Source organism: Gymnodraco acuticeps, unplaced genomic scaffold (assembly GCF_902827175.1).
Source record: "Gymnodraco acuticeps unplaced genomic scaffold, fGymAcu1.1, whole genome shotgun sequence".
Classification (NCBI taxonomy): Eukaryota; Metazoa; Chordata; class Actinopteri; order Perciformes; family Bathydraconidae; genus Gymnodraco; species Gymnodraco acuticeps.
Genome location: NW_022992103.1, coordinates 533740 through 554900, shown reverse-complemented (window position 1 = coordinate 554900; position 21161 = coordinate 533740). Strand labels below are relative to the sequence as shown.

The following is a 21161-nucleotide window of genomic DNA, read 5'->3' as shown; positions in this document are numbered from 1 at the left end:
AAACTTCTAAGGACAGTAAACAAACAATAGCAAAGACTGAACTACATGTACTCACACAGAGTGTCCAGGTTCCAGGTTCCCACACTGGAAGGAGAAGCCGTTGGAGGTTTGCTGCATTTTCCTGGAAAAGCAAAAAACCAGTTGTGTTGATGTGACTACAGTAATGAGTTGGTACAAGAACATGGAGCAGCAACATGGATAATCATGATACAAATACCGGCAGGTGTTGCATCGGATTGATGGTGGAAGATGGTGGAAACCAGGCAGCTATAACATGGCTGTTGGCAGCAAACACGCCATCTACTCTCTGTAACAGATGTAGTTTCATAATGTAATATCTTATAATTGTTTGGTATAATATAGTATGTTTTATACATGTATTTACATATTTTAGAACAGCTTCAATACCTTCTCAATAACTGTAAGACAGCTGTTCAGGATCTGGCAGAATACAAACACACAGTCAGTAAAATACAGAGTACATGAAACATGCAATTAATACAAAATCAGTTAGAAAGAGTACAAGAAACAAAGAGCGTGATCACTCTGATTACCATCCCATCCATGCCATTAGCCAAACCCAAACTCCAAAGATCTGACCGCGTGAGAGCCATCTTGCTCACAAAGGCTAGATGTGTGCTTGGGCTTTGGGTCTTGTCCAGAACCTGTGCCAGCTAAAGGAAGAAAAAATAAAAATAAAACCGGCATTTTAAGTCATATTTAGCAAACATACAATATTTTAAACTGCTGACAAGTTCACTTGACTTGTTTTTTTTTAACCTCCTGACGCTCCTGTCCCCAGCAACCTTTGCTTACCATAACTGTGTTGATACTAGTAAAGTCTCCCTGGTCCTTGGCCTCATTCACTTGATAACAAATCAACAACACAAAATGTATGTCTTTATACAGTACAACTTGTATGAATACAAGTTGTCAATATCAAGCAGATAACTTAACTCCTGTTGCTCCTGACCATCTCTGTGGTGTTCTGAAAATGCACTGGCCATCCCAACTTGTGAAGGAGGAGCTGCTGAAATTAAATAATATTAGTTTTTAGTAGATATCTCCAGATAACCACATAAAAGAACAAGAACATAATGATTCTAAGAAATGCTTCACCTAATGATATCCTCCCATTGACATCAAGCTGTATTTCCATATCTGCTGGGATGATTTTTCTGTATTGCTCTTTAGCTTTGTTGTTTGTTGTCACATTGTAGTGGTGCACTATATTTCTTTGCAGAAATATGTGTGTTAAGGGTGTTGCATAAGGGTGTTGTCATGTTCAAAAAGTAATTGTTTTCCTCATTCCTGAGAACAGTTGTTCCGCACATCGACTGTGTATGCGCCCCGCCAGCTCTGGCACAAGCTCTATCCTTCTGAGAACATCCCTTTCATCTTTGCTGTTCCCCTGGTGGAATACATCACTCAGTGCATAATGCTCCGAAGAACCAGTGAGAGGGTGGCCATTTCCATCTGTTGGAACTTTGGGGTGTTTCAACCATGGCATATTCACATGAAGCTTGCCCTCTGAAGCCTGCTTCGTGTTCTCTGGAGTAGGCTCCATTAACCGTCCTTGAAAAGGTTGAAATGTCTCTGGCTGTCGACGGTTACCAAGCACCGCCACTCCCCTTGAATAGTCATTCAGTGACATTGGGAAAGTGTTTCCACGACAGCAAAAGATCCACATTGTCCCGTGGGCTCTCTGCTCTGAGGTTAAATGTAAGTGAATAGACAACCCCACATGGGCAAGTAATCACAGCCCAGCCACCTGAAAGCAGAGGTCTAAGTTAGTAACATTATGGTAGGGATCTTTGGGGATGAAATGTGTTCAAATTAGGGCTGTCAAGTTAACGCGTTAATAACGCGTTAACGCAAAAAAAATTAACGCCACTAATTATTTTAACGCGATTAACGCATGTGTATTTTTTTTCCTCGGCCGCCCCGTAGTTTCAGAGCGCATCGAGTTTAAAATACCATCTACAAGCTGATGCTGACAGCCCCGCTCCTGTCGTCTGCTTGTGGCAGACCACACTTCCACGCTCACCGGCAGGCACCGACTGGCTATTGGGAGGACCGGGAGGGTGTGTGTATGTGTGGCCCGAGCGAGCGAGAGAGAGACCTTACGTGCATTGTTGTTGTTAGCATCTGGTGCTAGCTAGCTGCGCTAACGGATATGGAGCTGTTTAAATGAAAACAGAGGAGCGACATTTCGCCACAACTGCGCCGAGCACTTGACTTTATGCAGGAAGCCAGACAGTGGGACATTGTACGAAAAGTCAGCACACTCAGCACGGATAGTGCGCAACATGATTGCAGCGTCCAGGCAGCTCCCGTTCGAGCATATGCCTTGAGTTGCACATAGCTCCAACGAACACACACACACACACACACACACACACACACACACACACACACACACACACACACACACACACACACACACACACACACACACACACACACCATTTGTATTGTATTATTGAATGAGAGGTTCCAGGTTGAATTGAGGCGAATATTTGTAATGTTCAGAGGTTGTTGTGTTTAATATTCATGAGAATATTTGTCATTGTTCAAATGATAATAAACATTAGCATAAAGCATATTTGTCCACTCATATGTTGATAAGAGTATTAAAAACTTGAAAGATATTCCTCTAAGGTACATTTAGAACAGATCAAAAATGTGCGATTAATTTGCGATTAATCGCGATTAACTATGGACAATCATGCGATTAATCGCGATTAAATATTTTAATCGACTGACAGCCCTAGTTCAAATACATAACTCCATGATCTGTGTGAAAAACGATGCAAATCAAGAAATATGAACAGGTGTAATCATCTTCGAATATAATTATAATGTTATTTCACTAACCTGAGGCCCCCCAAACTTTCTCAAAGACTTTGTTATAAGTCACTCGATTGGACATCTTATCTCTAAGTCTGAGGACAAGATCTGTCTTGGAGCCTTTGGTGTCCAGACCACATTTTTTGCAGAGTGCCCTTACTTCCTCTACCTGTTGTAGAAATTAAGCCAATTCTGCAAATAAAGTACACTTTAATTACATGCATGGTGCATTTTCCAAATTATTTCACATTATAATCACCTTCAAGTTGATGATCTCATCAGAAAGCCGCTCCTCATTGTAGTTGTAGGGATCTTTTGAAATTCAGTGTTCAGGATGAGGTCAGAGTGCCTGGTTTGTGGCCCGATCCATGGTGCCCAGTTGTTGTAACTCAGAGGCACTACAAAGGGGTTCTTCTTACCATCTTTAGGGACAATTGTAAAATGCATTGTTTCAGAAACCATTCTAATCTTCATACATTCTTATAATTCAGACAAACGTTTAGGTCTCAATAGCTGGCTTTTCAGTCTGTGTGACCTACATGGAATGAAACCCTGACTGAGCATTTCCACAGCCACAGCATCACAGAATTTCTTGAGGTCCACATGTCCATAGTCTTGGGATGGTCTCTGAATTTCACTGACTGTTATATGAAACATTTGTGATTATCTCAGATAACTACATTAGGACAACCATGTACCCTGCTATCATATGATGTTACATGCATGAACAAATTAACTGACAATAACAATATTTGCCCAGCATGGTATTGAATCTGTGTATCTACCGTCCAATTGTTTTTCTTTATTAAACACGTAAACGGAAGAGCGTCTGAGAGGCCTTTTTGCTTTTTGCTTTTTACCTTACTAAAAGATCTACTGGTCATTGGAGCGAGGGGCGGGGCCAAACTGATGAGGGAATTATTTTTTGTTTCCATTAGTTCTTCGTGAGATTGATCCTGTTGGACTCAGTACTAGTGAAACTACCCCCACAAGTACTACTATGAAGTACTTACTGTGTACTTTTCCAGTATTCCTCTGTCCCCTCCTGAGAACAAGAATGCATGTTTCTCTGCTATTTTGAATCTGCGTTAAAACACCTTTCTTCATGAGACTGATATTATTGGACAGAGTATTTTTAAGAGGATGGTAGACATGATATCAGCAATACTTCCAGTCAGTACTCCGGCAGCAGCATTTTACACCTTGGAAAGTCTAGAGACTGGCCTGGATAGCTGGTCACAACTATCCTTCAGCACACTGACACACTGTCACTCTTGTTGGCCTCTTATGATGCTGCTGTCTTTTAATATATGATTATTTCTCAGCCACTAGTTCGTTCCTCACAGATTCTTCAGTCTCATCAGCCTCATCCTTCCATCAGTCCCAGTCAATGCATCAGCCTCCATTACACGTCCAGTAATTCCAATCTTTATTCCAGACTCAAGGTCCATATCACATACAAAAAGACAAAACACACATCAATATTACCAGTGTCTGACTCCATATAATATTGTCCTGATGCTGTAAGGGTGATACCCCATGATCACAAAATGACCCAAGGAGACACCCATGAGTGCCAAGGACCTCATAATGTATGTCATTAATGTTACATCACCCATTATTATAACAATTTGATTTCCTTTTTTACACAGATTGAATCCATCTACCGTCCAATTGTTTTTATTTATTAAACACGTAAACGGAAGAGCGTTTGAGAGGCCTTTTTGCTTTTTACCTTACTAAATGGTCATTGGAGCGAGGGGCGGGGCAAAACTCACGGAAGTGATTTCAAAACAAAAGCGGTGATAATATTATAAACAAAGGGAAACAAGGTGAATTTAGCGATCAACGAAAATCAACGAAAACGGACAAGACACACATTGAGCCCAGAAAATAGATGTTATTAAGGGCTGTAAATATAATAAGCCTCTGTCTAAAATGGACAACATTGTTAGGAGATTTAAACTATACAGCGATTCTGCACTGCGGTCACTCAGCCGCCTCTCGAGTTTGTTTTTTCAAATCAGCTGCTCTTCATTATTCCTGTTGTAATTTTCTTATTACATTTCTTATTCATGTATTATACAAATGTATTATCACCATTATCCTGCACAATTATCAATAACTCCCCTTCACTTTTTCTATTGTTCTGTGATTAAAAAACAAAAACTAATTATAGTTCATGTTCAATAAGTATATTATTTTCGTCGTAAAGAAAACATGTTATTCTTGCTTTTGTTCAACATGTGTCGTAGTTGTTTTGCAGATGTCATGCCAATAAAGCTATTTGAATTGAAGTGAAGAAGAAGAAGAAGAAGAAGAAGAAGAAGAAGAAGAAGAAGAAGAAGAAGAAGAAGAAGAAGAAGAAGAAGAAGAAGAAGAAGAAGAAGAAGTAGTAGTAGGGGTTCGCTTGATTTCCTTCACTGCTGCGTCTGGGAGGGGCGGCTCTACATCCCGCTGACGGAAAAGTGTCTCTGAGGATTTAGAAAAACAAGCACATTGAATTCACGTGTCGCTTTCTGAGTGCGTCATTGCCCTGACGCTGTGCATGCGGTGTATCTGGAGCAGCAGTAAACGGTTATTTTCCTGGACACTTCTTCACCTTTATTCAACAACATGTCATCTTTACTGAAAGTCGACCGCGAGCTGAAGAGCAAAGTGAGTGTGTGGATCCACCGAGAACATTCCACATGTGTTTGTATCACTGTAGAGGCTCTAAGCCGGTCAATAATGTGCTTCTTAGCGGCTCCCTGTAATATCATTAAGTTTTACAACAGTAGTCCTTGGCTCTGCTCACTGAAGCATTAACACGTTTTTCTTTACTTCGTTTGCTTCTCGGCGGAAGTAAACATTACTAATATTATATTATATAGCTTTTTATTAAATTATAATGTTTACCTTTAGTGTGTAACATATTGCATAATGTCCATGTGTCCCAACAACAACGATGGTAGAACACTAACGGCAGTGGTGGAAGAAGTACTTGGATCCTTTATTTAAGTAAAAGTAGAACACTTTGGTCTGAAAACACTTCATGACAACTGATAGGCCTGAATTGAGTAGAAATATGGAAGTATTGTCAGCTAAATATACTTAAAGTATCAAAAGCACCCATTATGGACCATGGCTCTTTTGAAAGTATTATATTATGATAGAATATTACATTATTCCTGCTTTTAATTGCTTATATTTAACAATCTAACTGTGGGAGCATTTCATGGTTGTAGTTTGTTAATATTAAGACATTTTTCGAATACAAAATATTTATATTGATAGTACCGTACTGCATTATTTCATATACAATGCATGGAGGACTATCTTGATGCATCCAAACCCTATTAAACTGTGCAACTCAGCATTAGTGTTGTATTACTTATACATCACAGTACATATTGTATTAATGTACATGTTAAATAATGTAGTGAAATGTGCACACTTTTAATTTAACTTATTTTGTTTATATACATATTGTATTTGATCTATTTATATGAAATGTTATTCTAACTTCTTATGTTTACATCAATATCTTTATTTTATTTCATATTTGTATTGCACATTCTCCCTTTATAACTTCTTATGTTTATATATAAATATATGTAGTATATATTATGTTATATTATCTTTTTTATTTTAGTATAACCTTTTGAGGTTTATAACAATTAAATTGTTACTAATGTTTGCTATAAACATATTTATTTTAATTGTATTTGATCGTTTATTGGACATTTTGCTCTAACGTATCAGGTCTATCAAATATCAAATGTCTTTTTATTACGTATTCTCACTTTAATTTATATAAATATATGCATTTTATTTGATCTATTATTGGACACTTTACTCTAACTTCTTATGTTTCTTTAAAACATTTATTCTAATTATTTGTATTTTATCTTAATGGACTTTTTACTTTAGCTTCTTATGTTGATGTAAATATTTGTATTATTTTAAAAAAAAAAAAAAAAAAATTACTTTTACATTTTTGGTTTATTTAACGAAGGTGGAGCAACTGTCACATAGCCCAGTTTTTCCTTGGATAAATTAAGTATTTAGATTCTGATCGATTGTTTTAATTGGCCTCCAATGTGTTGGCAGGTGGAGACGTTCAGGACTCAGATCAGCAGTGAGGTAAGTGTCTGACATCACACACCTGAGCCAAGGATTTGGTCCTCTGGTCACTCTATCTGTCTTTCATTGTATGTCTGCTTTCTGGTTCACTTTATGCTTCATTGTAACAATCTTTGGGAAAAGTATGTTATTCTAATGAATCAACGTTTATTCCTGTTTGTTTCTGTAGGCTGAGCACCTGGTCGCCTGCTTCTTCCCAAAAAAGCTCCTGGAGTTGGATCAGTTTCTCAGGGTGAGAGACCTGACCGCAAATTGAAATTGAATAAAGTGTAGAATCACGCATTATTACTGCCCTCTGTGGTCACTGATGGTAACGATAAGTTCACTTTAATAGCAACACATGGTTGAGCATCTGAGCCGTGATGCAAATAAAGAGGTACAGTGATGGCCGACACGGAAGTTAGCATCAAGAGCTCCCTGACAAAAAGCTATAGGATCTTTCCATCGGATATCGAGACAAAAAAAGATCTGTGGCAAACACACCTTTATCATACATACACGATTTGTTCAGCAGGATCATCTCCACAAGTGAATAGCACTTTTATGATTTTTGAAGCCAGAAGTAAAAAGCTAACGCGAGGCAATAAACAAACGACATGACTATCCCACAGCTAAAGGTGGCTAATGTCCGATTTGATGACATTAGTAGTCTCATTTGGACACTTGTTAGCATCCGCTGTTTTTAAGACCTTTAAAAGCTTCGGAAACATTCCCCAGTGGGGTATTTACTGACGTATTTTGTGTTGTAGAACAAAAACAAATCTTCAGCTTGTGTTAACCACATACCTATCTCAGGTAATTAACCAAAAACATGTTCCAAAACCTTTGACTTTGACCCAACAAACCTTTGAAGAGCTTAAATGCTGGCTGGTTACCAGGTTTTAGAATGAGTTCTTGCATCGCTCTATTGGTCAGTCAGTTTATCTTGCCTTAGCTGGCAGGACAATGCATAGAGCCTGATTCAAAGAACACGGGTACCACAGCAGTAGTTCCCCCTAGTGGCATTTCTTCAGACTCAGTGCACGTTCCCGTCAGAGGTCACGTCTTGTGCGGCACCTAACACTACCTCACTAAATGCATATATCATGTGATGCATATGAAGAAAATGAAAAGAGATCAAATCAAAAAAGCAACAGTTAATTTGAACATGACAACAGAATATTGCTGGTAAAAAATGACTAATTTACTAATGTTGATTCCCATGTGAATCCAAAATTATTCTTAACCCTATAACGCCAAGTGTATCATATTTGATACATGAGTTTCTGAGACCTCTACCTCATCCAAATGACTAGTACACTACGTTCCTAAAAGACCTGTTGTATGCAATGTGATACATGTCTTCTGCCCTCTGGTGGATCATTCGGGCACTGCCGGCTGTAGATCGCTTTTAATGACCAAATCCAAAATGGCTACCGTCATGTAACGGTTCAGAAGCTTTTGGAAGTGTCATCTTTGTCAATATTGAATAAATTACGGTAAGAATGACTTTTATATTGTTACTGATATTTCACTATGAATATTTACTGTATTGAAGCAACTTATAGTTTATATTTTGTAGCTTATTTCATAGAGAAATCGTGTTGAAAATGTATGTATCAAATAGTATACAGCAGGTTTTTGAGTACATTTCTCTGGAAAATATGTGTCGTTGTAGTACATTTCATGATGCAATCTGCATCTGCATTGTGGCTTACCACAATGCCAAAAACACTGTTTAGATTATTTAATTAACCTGTTAAGCCGAGAGCCCCCTCAGTCGGGGGCTGCGGGGTGTTCTTTCAAACACAGACATCACAACACGTAGCAATACGGAGCAAAAACGGAACATCGTCTCACCTTAGCTGTTATTCTGATCAAAAATCGATAAAAATGATTTAAAAACGCGGCTGAAAGTTAATCCATAGGTTAATCCAACGTTTCTGTCAGTGTCTGTCACTTTGAAAAAAGTATTGATAATCCATAATTACATTTTATGTAAAAATCGGAGAATAAAAGTTAGCTGCTAATGCAATTTCTATGCATACCTCCTGAAGAATGTCATGCCGTTGATGAAATGATGGTGCCGTTCAACGGAAAAGTCTCATCTTCGTGTTTATATGCCAGCAAAGCCTCACAAATGGGGGTTCAAGATGTGGGGACGTGCTGGACAAAGTGGCTACCTTTATGACTTTGATGTTTGTCAAGGTCCAGAAAATCCAGACAAGGAGAGATCTGATGTTGGTGTTACTGGAGATGTTGTCCTGAAAATGACATCAACCCTTCCAGCAGGAAGAAATCACAAGTCTTTGCAGACAACTATTTCACATCAGTTCTACTGGTCGACCACCTGAAAGAGAGAGGAATCCACTACATAGGCACTGTCCGAATGAACAGGGTCAAAGACTGCAACGTGATGGATGAAAAAGAGCTCAAGAAAAAGGGAAGAGGGTCAATGGACTTCAGAGTAAACCAGGAAAACATCATCATCGTTAGATGGTTTGACAACAAAGCTGTGAACCTACTCTCCTCTTATGTTGGCATCGAACCAACTGGAAGTGTGAAAAGGTGGGATCGAAAAACCAAGACACACATTATGGTTCCCAGACCAGCCATTGTTGAAGCATACAACAAGTTCATGGGAGGTGTTGACCTCCTTGATATGCTGTCTGCACTCTACAAATTCAGCTTCAAATCCCGAAGATGGTACATGTACATTTGGTGGCACACTGTCACAGTGGCAGTTATCAATGCATGGAACCTCTACAGAAGAAACCAGAAGAAACTTGAGCCCAGGATAAAACCCATGGCCTTGCGAAGGTTTCACGCTTCTGTTGGCACTTCCCTTACAAGTGCAGGAAAGGGCAAAATCAAGCGTGGCAGACCACTATCCTCTCCAGAACCGGACTCAATACCCCCCCGTAAAAGGCAACACTACAGTGTGCCTGCTGATGTGAGAAAGGATGGCATTGATCATTCCCCAACATGGGAAACCCGACAGAGATGCAAGCACTGCACAGGCAATCATGTCACACATGTATACTGTGGGAAATGTAAAGTCCATCTGCCTCAACAAGGACAGAAACTGCTTTTTGTCCTACCACAAGGCAAAATAGAGCTTGTAAAAGGGCTCCTGTTAAAAAAAAAAAACTGAACAAAATCAGTTGAAATGTTTGACGGCCCCACTCCAGGGTGCCTGCTTGTGTTTGTCTTAGCAGGTTCCTGGAGGTGGGCGGGGCTGTCGTCTAATCAGCCACACGGGTGGCACCTGGGCCAGTGTAGCTGGAACCCCCAAAAGATCAAGGAGCGCAGTTCCCCCACAATACCCCTTACGTTGTGGCACGCATCTCCCTTCTTTGGGTTGTGCAATACATTGCCATAAAGGCCTGACGTATCAAATATGATACCAAAAAAAAATCATATATGTAAATAATTACCAAATATTTTGTTGTTGTATTTTGTTAAAAGGTTCAATAAAAAAATTCAATTTTTAAAAATAAATAAATAAAAATAAATTTAAAAAAAAATAAATAGAATTTTCTGACTTATTTGATGTGTTAGGCTCTTTATTTTGGCCAAATCTAAAACGCATACATTTTACCGATTTTAATTATCTATAATGAATATTAATTGAGTCTGAATCAGATTTTCACCTCAGATAACACACTAGATCTAGACTAGAACATGCAGAGTGGAATTAATTTCCCCTTAGGAACCATAAATGATATCAAATCAAGGTCTGTTTTAGTAAATAACAAGCCCTAGAATGTTAATCATAATTATTAAAAGGTTTTATTTTATATTCAAACGTCCTTAATTTGAAGCATCTCTGTCTCCTTCATTGCCTGTCCTCTCCTGTAGAGCAACAATGCCAATTAATTTCTTGAAAAGTGAATAGTATGTGTATATGTTATATTTTTGTATGCCATGAATAAGAGTTGATTTTCGACCTTTTCCCTTGGTGTTCCAGGAGCCGATTCTCAACGTGACTGACCTGAAGGAAATCCACTCGGAGATCAAGTTCAGAGTCCCAGAGCCCATCCTCTTCACCAACAGCCATGACGGCATGGACACGGTGAGTCAGCACTTTATCGTACAGTGACTACAGAATCTCATAGTTTCAACTGTTAGCATAGTCACCATGTAGGGACGCTCTTGAAAAAATGTATCTTGTTATTACATATTTTTATTTTATTATACACTTTCCAAGACAGACATAACAACTAATGGTGCGCTCACACCAGATGCGATCTTTGGGGGCAGCGCAATTACGCGGACCGGCGCGAATTAGCTCCGACGGCGCGCATGAAGCGGTTGATGCGAATGCCGCGGTGCGATTGAAGGGGGCCGCGACAAACGCTCAAGTTCAATTTTTTCAACTCGAGCGTCAAATTCGCATGATGAGATCTCGCGGTAGCCAATCGGCGGTGAGGATCTCAGCCAGCCGTCACTGACGTTGAAACACAAAACCAACATCAGCCGTTAGCTCTTAGCCCTCAGAGCTAACAGCTCCTCATATCTGTTCAGAAACTAGACAGAAGTTAAACAAGTACAAACCACAGACTGTCTGAGTCATGGCGAATACAGTCGCTGGTTTATTTATGTCTGTATAGGCCGTTGTGAGTGTGGACGGTCGGAGCATATACTGCGTTAGCTTAGCCAAGCTCCATTTAGAAAACAAGCATTTTAAAAGGTTTTTCGCATGCCGTCTCTCTGCAGACTTGTCAAAGCATTAATTCATGGTTTTTACTAACCGGTAGGGATGCTCCGATCGCCAATTTCGGGGCCGATCGCCAGAATCAGTATCGGCTGATCCCAATCGCCGATCCGATCGAGTGGGCGGGGCCTAAATGGAAGTTTTAAACATCACTTTAAATGTTCCATTTAAAGTGATGTTTAAAACTCAGTTAATGGGGCTCATTCACTGGAGCTTCCACAAACAACAATCAACTTAATTATTACATTCAAATGATGTACATTATTCAAGTTTACATTAACTTTGGATAATAACACGGGAGAAATGAGCGGAAGCGCTGTCTCTCTCTCTCCCCCCTCTCTCTCTCTCTCTCTCTCTCCTGACAGCCTGTCAGTATCTCATGCAGCTCACTGATCCAGTACTGAGTGACCCGACAGTAAAGAATAAATATATTTATAACTAGTTTAGCTAGTTCCAGAGGTAGATAAAATAGCTAAGTGTGTTAGGTGTAACTCTTAGTGTGTGTTTTGCTCCGCTCACCGGTCCGTCACAGCGGGTGGAGCTGCAGGATTTCTGCTTCACACATGTTGCATACCCCTATTTTATTGTCTTTTTCGGACACCTTAAAATACTGCCAGACTGGTGAAGCCATTTTGGCGAGCTTGTTTTGCCGCACACAGAGAAAAGTGTCATGTATTTTACGTCATGTGATCGGCTCTCCTGATCGGCATGTTTAGAGAGCACCGATCGATCGGTAGAGAGTGAGTATCGGCCGATCTCGATCGGTGACCGATCGATCGGAGCATCCCTACTAACCGGTATCAGTATGTTGTTACTTCGGCATCATTTTGAAATGTGTATTACAATTAAATCACAGTCAAATATGTTCATTTTGTTGTAGTTGTAGCCCCCTTGCCAGCGCGTCTTGTTTGAATGATGCGAGTAAACACAGCTGACAGCCGCGGTGAAACTCGAGCGATTAGAGTGAAGCGAATATTCGCATCGCGTCCGGTGTGAACGCAGCATAAGACAGCAAAAGAGTACAGCAGAAACAAGAAAAAAACAATAGAAGTTGGTTGGAGGGATTAAAGCCTTCCTGTGTATTTCATGTGTTTCTATCAAACACTCTGGAACACATACATACAAAACATACATGGAGATCCAAGTCAACATCCACTTTTTCACAATTAAAACAAAATGGAAAGTAATCATAAGTAGCATCTTCCTGCCACATCCTTTGGCCTTCTGCAGAAGAGTGAGTTTCTCAGTTGTCATGGAGATGGTTCAGTTGCTATGAGATAAAGTACCAGTCATGTAGTAACGGGTGATAAAGCTCAATTAAAGAAAATACTTTAAGGAAAATTAATGATGAATGAAAACACTTTTACACCATTACGGTCTGATGTAAACAAATAAACAGTAGATTAGAACAACAGCCATAGTCATGGTTACTGTACATATAAAATATGGTGACAGGATGTTGAGAGATGAGGATAACAACAAATAAATCCAACTGAAGAGAGCTTCGACCGTGTTTAAGTACAGTGATCGAGAGGGGCAAATGCTCCACAACGACCAAAAATGTGGTGTGTGTGTGTGTGTGTGTGTGTGTGTGTGTGTGTGTGTGTGTGTGTGTGTGTGTGTGTGTGGTGTGTGTGTGTGTGTGTGTGTGTGTGTGTGTGTGTGTGTGTGTGTGTGTGTGTGTGTGTGTGTGTGTGTGTGTGTGTGTGTGTGTGTGTGTGTGTGTGTGTGTGTGTGTGTGTGTGTGTGTGTGTGTGTGTGTGTGTGTGTGTGTGTGTGTGTGTGTGTGTGTGTGTGTGTGTGTGTGTGTGTGTGTGTGTGTGTGTGTGTGTGTGTTGATTGGTCTGAGAATTGCTGGAATGTCAAAGAGAAAAGCCAAACAAATTGCCAAATATTGCTCTGTTTCAGCTATTATTGGCAGCTTAGCCGTGTGGAGAAGGAGATGCTATGTGTTCCCCTAAGTGTTCTGTGCTGCTTAGCCCCGATATGTTTGATTCCCTGTCTTATGTAATATAATTTGTGGAACCAAATAAAGTATTCAAATGTGTGTGTGTGTGTCCGCCCGCCGTCAGTCTAGGAAGTTCTTTGATTTCATACGCATCACAGTTTGAGTCGAGCACACCTTTAAGGTTACCGGGCTTCTTTTGCCTCTATTACAGTACAGCTGAAGTTAGAAAGGAAAGAGTGTGAGAATGGACAATATGGGATTCAGATCGATCTCCATCCATCAGGACCGTCTGTCATGAATAAAATGATATGAGCCCTTCTGTTTGTGCTGCAGAACACCAGGAAGAGGAAACTTGACGATGGACTCGCTGATGAGAGCTGGCAAGGTAAAACTAAACTTGGTAAAGAATCACGGTGACCGCCTTGTGTTGATCGCGCAGCAGAGTGTGAGAGCTGTAACCTGCCGCTACAGAACTCTTTGGTGAGAGGAACCGTTTGTAATTGTGGACGCTCTGTTCTGTTTCAGGCGGAACCAAAACAGCTGTGATGCCGGAGGGGATAATAAAATGCAACACCAAGCTGGTGGACCTGATCGAACGAGTCAAACCAGAGATCCGCACGCTGATCGAGAAGTGTAACACAGTAAGTCTCATACAAAATGCAACCTAAACTAACTGCGCAGACATGTGTATGCTATATAATATCTGATGAGCCACCGCATAGTTGTTTAGTGATTATTATGTTTAGCATCTTTTGACAAAAAGCCAATGGGATTTTTCCATTGGCTTTTGGAATAATGCAGAAAATAAGATCTGAGGCGAACAATAATTTATTATTAAGAAGGATAATCACCGTATATCAGTGTTGTAGTCAAGTCACCAATTCACCAGTCCAAGTCACTCGAGTCACCCAAGGAGTGTCCGAGTCGAGTCCGAGTCATCGTTACCTGTGTTCGAGTCCGAGTCACCTAAGGAGTGTCCGAGTCGAGTCCGAGTCATCGTTACCTGTGTTCGAGTCCGAGTCACCTAAGGAGTGTCCGAGTCGAGTCCGAGTCATCGTTACCTGTGTTCGAGTCCGAGTCACCTAAGGAGTGTCCGAGTCGAGTCCGAGTCATCGTTACCTGTGTTCGAGTCCGAGTCACCTAAGGAGTGTCCGAGTCGAGTCCGAGTCATCGTTACCTGTGTTCGAGTCCGAGTCACCCAAGGAGTGTCCGAGTCGAGTCCGAGTCATCGTTACCTGTGTTCGAGTCCGAGTCACCTAAGGAGTGTCCGAGTCGAGTCCGAGTCATCGTTACCTGTGTTCGAGTCCGAGTCACCCAAGGAGTGTCCGAGTCGAGTCCGAGTCATCGTTACCTGTGTTCGAGTCCGAGTCACCTAAGGAGTGTCCGAGTCGAGTCCGAGTCATCGTTACCTGTGTTCGAGTCCGAGTCACCCAAGAAGAGTCCAAGTCAAGTCCGAGTCATCGTTACCTGTGTTCGAGTCCGAGTCACCCAAGAAGAATCCAAGTCAAGTCCGAGTCACAAGTCTTCATGTATTAATCTTCGTGGATATATGTGTTGAAATGTAGCTGCTCCTCTACATTGCTTTTATCCTGTCATGTTATACTAATCTGTCTATTGAACTGCTGTGAAGCCAGTTTGGCTACAATTCTTGTAATAGGTGCTATACAAATATAAAGCTTATTACTAATATTATTATTATTGTAAACAACCTTTTAATATGTCTAACTATATTTAAAATTAGTTACCTTTTAGAGAAGTGATTATATTTGTATGCCAATATTTTCTTCTGGTAAGGTTTTCGTTTTGCACTTGTATTTTGATAGTAATAAGATCGGGACTCTTATTTTGAAGGAACTTTTACCGGAAGTCAATGGACAACGGAGCAGTGTAAACACACATGTATAATGACGGATAGATGACAAATAAATGAACATTATACTAAATAGTTACATTGGGTTTTTAGCACCTGGCTGATAAGGGCATACGTTATTACGTTGGTAATGATTGTATACAAGCAAGGGTGTGCAATAAACAGATCCCATCAGTTGGAGAGTCCGAGTCCAGGACTCGAGTACTCCATCTTTGCCATATATTAACAACATGTTGATAATAGTTAAAGCGTAAATGCAACCGGCAGACATATTGCTATAGACATTGACGTCACCACCGCTAAGCTAAAGGTAGCTAATGTTCAGCATGATGACCTTTAGTGGTCTTATTTAGATACGTAAAAGCTTCAGATATTCACAGGTGGGGTTTTTACTGACTTATTTTATGACTTTAATTCGGGAATCTATCCAAAAACTAGTCAGAAAACGATTGACTTTGAGACAAGGGGAACCTGGAACTGCTAAAAAACGAATTTCCTGAATTTGGACTTATTCCTGCACCACTATTAGCCCGGCATCTGTCCGGTGTGACTGGGTGTTTCTCAATGTCGAGTACGCTTGCTTAGTAGCACATGTCTTCCGAGCGTCTTGCGTCAGAAGCGAGGCAAGAATCCTTCCTGGCATTCAGAAAACAAAGAGTGGAACAGGCGAGCAAGTGTGCAGGTGTGCGTCATATGAGAGGCCTTACATTTTCCACCACAGATTTAGGGAAATTGGTCCGTAGAATTCCAAGTATGCTGGACATTGGAACAGTACTTCGGCGGCGTAATATGCTTGAAATAGTGGCTCTGGAGCAGCTTTACTCGACATTGAGAAACACCCACTGTGTGCAGCTGAGAATGAGCAGCCTCCTCTGTTGGAGCTGTCAGGGTGAGCTTGAGCGATGCAGAGTAGATGGGACGAAGAAACATGTCAGTGTGTTTACTGTTTCTCAGTAAACATGAAACTAAGTTTATGTATCAGAAACCTTTAGCTACTTCCTGGGTACAATCAGTTTATAAGTACTTCACTATGCTTTTGAAATGAAAGTGTTTGTAGTGGCCGTTTATCTAAAGTAGAACAATTTGAATGTTGTAGTGACTCATGATCCAAAGCGTCAAAATACCTTGAATGAAGACCCAGGGTAGTCACAGGTAAGTCTGAAAGGTTTATTCATGTAAATCACAGCTTCCAAATCCATATGCCTCTTGGCGTCCACTACCGACTTAAAGACACTTTGAAACTTGGAGAAGTAAGTTACACTCGAGTACTATCACACGGCAGAGTCCTGCACGGGTCTGATTTTCAAGACCCGCTCCCGCCCCGCACCCGCGACATGCAATACCGAACCCGCCCCGCTACCCGCACATATTGCCAATTAGTTCCGCAACCCGACCCGACCCGTCGGCACAAGATCCGCAACCCGACCCGAACCCGCATAGCCTATATATGAGCAGTGAAAACGTGCAATTATTAACACACGCAGTTGCATATTTGTCTCAAAAAGCATGGGATGTTGGTTATTTTTTCCATCTAGGATGACACCAAAAGCCTCCCAGACGTTGGATTTCGCTCTTGAGGAAGTGTTATTGAAAATGCTGTATTCTCCGCTAGAGAGCTTCACCTCAGCCATTTCGAATGTGGCGCGCGCACAGCAGCAGATTGATGCGCTGCAGAGGTTATGATTATGCGCGGTCCCACGGGGGAGAGGTCGGAGGATTTAAACATTAAACTAAATTATTATTATTTTAATATATTTATTATGCAACACCCGCGAACCGACCCGCATCATCTTTGTTGAACCCGGAAAAAAGCGTTTGAAAAAATACCACCCGCGAATCACCTTTTTTGCGGGTCACCCGCGGGTACCCGACCCGATGCAAGACTCTGCCACACGGTCACACGGTCACATGTGGACGCGGGCCATCAAAAAACTTCTATTGTCTTACTGGCATAGGGTCGTTTTAAACTGTGCACGAGAGTCTGCTGTACAGCATGAAACTAAGTCCTAAACAATAATAAATATTAACCTTAGCACAGTCCAGAAAAGTTTACAAAAATTAAATTATTATAAAATTATTATTACATTAATTAAAATTCAAAGAATATACACCTCTTTTGCCAACATTAGCATGCATACTAACACGCCTTCATCTCTTCTGTTCTGCCAGGTGAAGATGTGGGTCCAGCTGCTCATCCCCAGGATAGAAGATGGAAACAACTTTGGAGTGTCCATACAGGTCCGTACACATCCTGGGTTCAAATAGATGATCCTGAAATAAGGGATTTTTTTCTTTTATTTCCTTAATATTTACTCTTCTATAGATCTGTACAGAATATATAGTATGCTCTATATTTGAATGTGTTGCACTCCCTATGTTTGCCACTAGGAAGCAGCACTGACATGCTCCTTAACTTCCACAGTTACTGTTTATTTCAGTTAAGCACTCAACTGGGATTGTATATAGTGTTAAAGTGCTGGTTTATATTACATTTTATAATCAGCAGTCATGTAAACACTAGTGCAAATTGGACATTTTAATAAGTATACTGCTATACTTATCTACATCCCAAATGACTTTCTACTTGATTGTTTCAGTTAAACCCTGTTATAATGCACATAGGTTCAGCAATGGTATCATTTGTTTTGCTTTTTTAAGGTAACATTATCATAATAATAATAATAAAAACTTGTGTGTGTGTAGGAGGAGACGGTGGCAGAGCTGAGGACAGTGGAGTCAGAGGCAGCATCTTACCTGGACCAGATCTCCAGATATTACATCACAAGAGCCAAGCTGGTCTCCAAAATTGTCAAGTACCCTCACGTGGTGTGTAATCTGTGTGTGCAGCATGTGGCAGCCAGGGTCTATATCTGCTCTGAAAAGCACATTTGGTTGTGTTAATAACAAGCTGTCTGTAATCTTTAGGAGGACTACAGGAGGACCATATCAGAGATCGATGAGAAGGAGTACATCAGTTTGAAAATCATCGTCTCAGAGCTCAGGAACCAATATGTGAGTGCTGATTTGTCATTTTAAAGCTGCATTAAAACCGGGTCAAAAGAGACATACAACTGGGACAGAACTCCTCTGTACAATACTCTCAATAATGATTTGCAGGTCCTAAACCTATACATGAGTCAGCATTTTACCACCTGCTGTCTCTACAGTTATGAAACCTGAATATAGAAGTCTACCCAGAATATTTGCCAGTGTAACCTTAAAAGGATTTAGTAAAATAATATATCAATCTAATACACAAATAGTTTAGTTTTCTTCTAGCTTGAATCAAACTTTTGGTAATTTAATGAGTGCAGTACCACTCATACAAACCGTTTCTAGTGTTTTCTTGGCTAATCTTACTTTCAGGTTCCGGGTTGGATGAAAACGAGATCCAAATCTTATTTCCCCAAAGTCCTTTTATGTTTGAGTCAGATGTGACCAGCACAATGTTCATATTCATATGTCTGCTTGTTGCTTATAGGTCATCCTTCATGATATGATCCTGAAGAACATTGAGAAGATCAAGAAACCAAGAAACAGCAACGCTGAAGCTCTTTACTGACAACCTACACACACACACACACACACACACACACACACACACACACACACACACACACACACACACAAGCTCAGTCAACAATACTGACCAATAATTCTATTTTTTGTCGTGGACTATCTGATATTTTTCGGTTTTTACAACCTCGGGACAATTCACGACGTGTCACATCAGACGCTACTTGGGCAGATATTTGCTGTTGCCGGGCTCACTGTACTATCTGTATGACCCCAGCTGTGTGGGTCCATAGTGAGCTAGAGTAATCCATTAATATGCTTTTAAAAAAGCACAGATACATTTCAGCTGTTCCTTTTGGCCTGACCCTGCATTCTCCCACATCTGACACGTAACCATCAGTCTTGACTTCTCAGTACTCTGCAGCGTGACCTCTGACTTTTCCCCATAAGTACCGGGCTGCAAGCTGTAGTGACAAAGCCCCCCCTCCCATCTGCTCCACTGGGACTGAAGCTCAGAGCCTCCTGCTGCTTCTCTTCCTGTCAGGGTCCTGGTTGAGTTTTGCTCTCATGGATGCCGTGCCTCTCCCAGGATTTATTGTCAGTTTTTTTTAGCTCCTTCCTTTTTATTTAGTTCATACCCCGTATCTGGAACTTGGAAAAAATTGGAATTTAAAACTCCAACTCCAGCGAGTCCTCTCCTGGTGGCCCTTAAACTGTCAAGAACTCCCATCTCAAACAATATGCAGAGATGCGACTGAAAAGCTTATCCGGCATGACTCCATTCCTCATTTTTTAGTCTTGGTCTTGACGTGAAGAATATTTTGTATTCTTCCCCCTGCCCACTTTCTTTCTTGTCTAGTGCTTGTTGTATCTTAGCATCATACTGTTACTCTGACATTTCAAGAAAATAGCCATTTAGCCTGCCCTCCTTTTACTGTGACACCCTAGCCAAACCCAAAGGAAAAAAGAGTGTCTGTAGTTCCATGAAGCTGTATAGTTTTTAAGGCCCTGCACAGTTAATATCGGTTTCAATCTGGACTCTTCAGTTTTCCCCAGATGTATTCTGCTATAATAATGTTATTTTGTATTTTGTTCACATTGTGATGCCATATTGAAGCCCGGTGCTTTAATAAACTTTTGCAACTGACCTTATGGGAAATTAAAAAGTCACGTCCAGGATCGCCTTTAAAGTGCATGCACAAATGTTTTTATTTCAACTTTTTATGCAAATAAAGTGTTAAAGGAACAAATCTCTCTGTGTGCTTGAAAATGTGGTCGAAACAAATTCAAAATCAATTGAAATGTATATCCATGTAACATTTTATTAAAATAATTCACCATAATTGCAGTCTCACAGGATTCCACTCTCAGGTGTTTTTACTGTCGGTCGTAAAAATCCCAGGGTCCCATTCGCTCGGTGAAAGCTAAGTCACAAGCATGCTCAACCTGGAGTCTCCAGTGTCTAGCCTTCCACTGCTGTCACACATATCAACGTTAGCAACAGCCAACGTTAGCCTGCGGTAATATTACCTATAGGCCTATATCAAACGAATACAAGCTGGTCGTGTCTCCTCAGACAATATAGTAGCACCTTTCTCTATAAGACCCCTCAAAAAAAGCTCAGCCTGCTCCAATTGGCTCGTTAGAAAAATTACTATTGTACCCTCATTCTGAAGTGGTTGGTGGCAAAACTGATTGAACCTGCATGCAATAGAGGAGGGGTAGCCTAATCTATATGATTATATCTGAATGACACGTTTTCACAGAACAGTGACTGGGTTGTCTTATTTTAGTTGGTAGTTGGTACACATGCAAAATATCCAAATGTATATGCACAAGCATTGAAAAAGTGAATACTTCATAAAAGGAACTGTTGAATTAAATGATGACAACCCCTGGACAGAGAACAAGAAAGTCTAACACAACCCCAGTTATGACACGACTGACTATCTGTAACGATTGTAGCCATCATTTAGCACAATGACCTTACACTGTCCATTAACTAGCTTTCAGTCAGACGACTCGTGTTTCTTGACATGTTTATTAAGCAGCATATAGTTTGAGTTTGGCGTCTCGGCTCGGGCCTCATCACTCAACAGATGTATATCTGTACCGAGCCTACAGGTGGGTGGTGGTGGGGCAGGCGAGCAGCAGCA

General features: G+C 40.7%; 1 protein-coding gene and 1 long non-coding RNA gene across 2 annotated transcripts; one reads left to right on the top strand and one right to left on the bottom strand.

Annotated features, from left to right (window-relative positions):
• Positions 1-55: 55 nt before the first annotated feature.
• LOC117537685 lies at positions 56-493 on the bottom strand. The gene is made up of 3 exons (XR_004567755.1): positions 409-493; positions 218-307; positions 56-121 (listed from the first exon to the last, which is right to left on the bottom strand). It is a non-coding gene; the product is annotated as an uncharacterized LOC117537685 (long non-coding RNA).
• Positions 494-5210: 4717 nt separating this feature from the next.
• LOC117537687 (proteasome activator complex subunit 3-like) lies at positions 5211-20348 on the top strand. The gene is made up of 10 exons (XM_034202997.1): positions 5211-5508; positions 6943-6975; positions 7145-7207; positions 10925-11029; positions 13953-14004; positions 14145-14260; positions 17659-17727; positions 18193-18315; positions 18415-18501; positions 18971-20348. Exons 1-10 carry the CDS (start codon positions 5467-5469, stop codon positions 19049-19051), a joined length of 771 nt encoding a protein of 256 aa, XP_034058888.1. The 5' UTR covers positions 5211-5466; the 3' UTR covers positions 19052-20348.
• Positions 20349-21161: the final 813 nt, after the last annotated feature.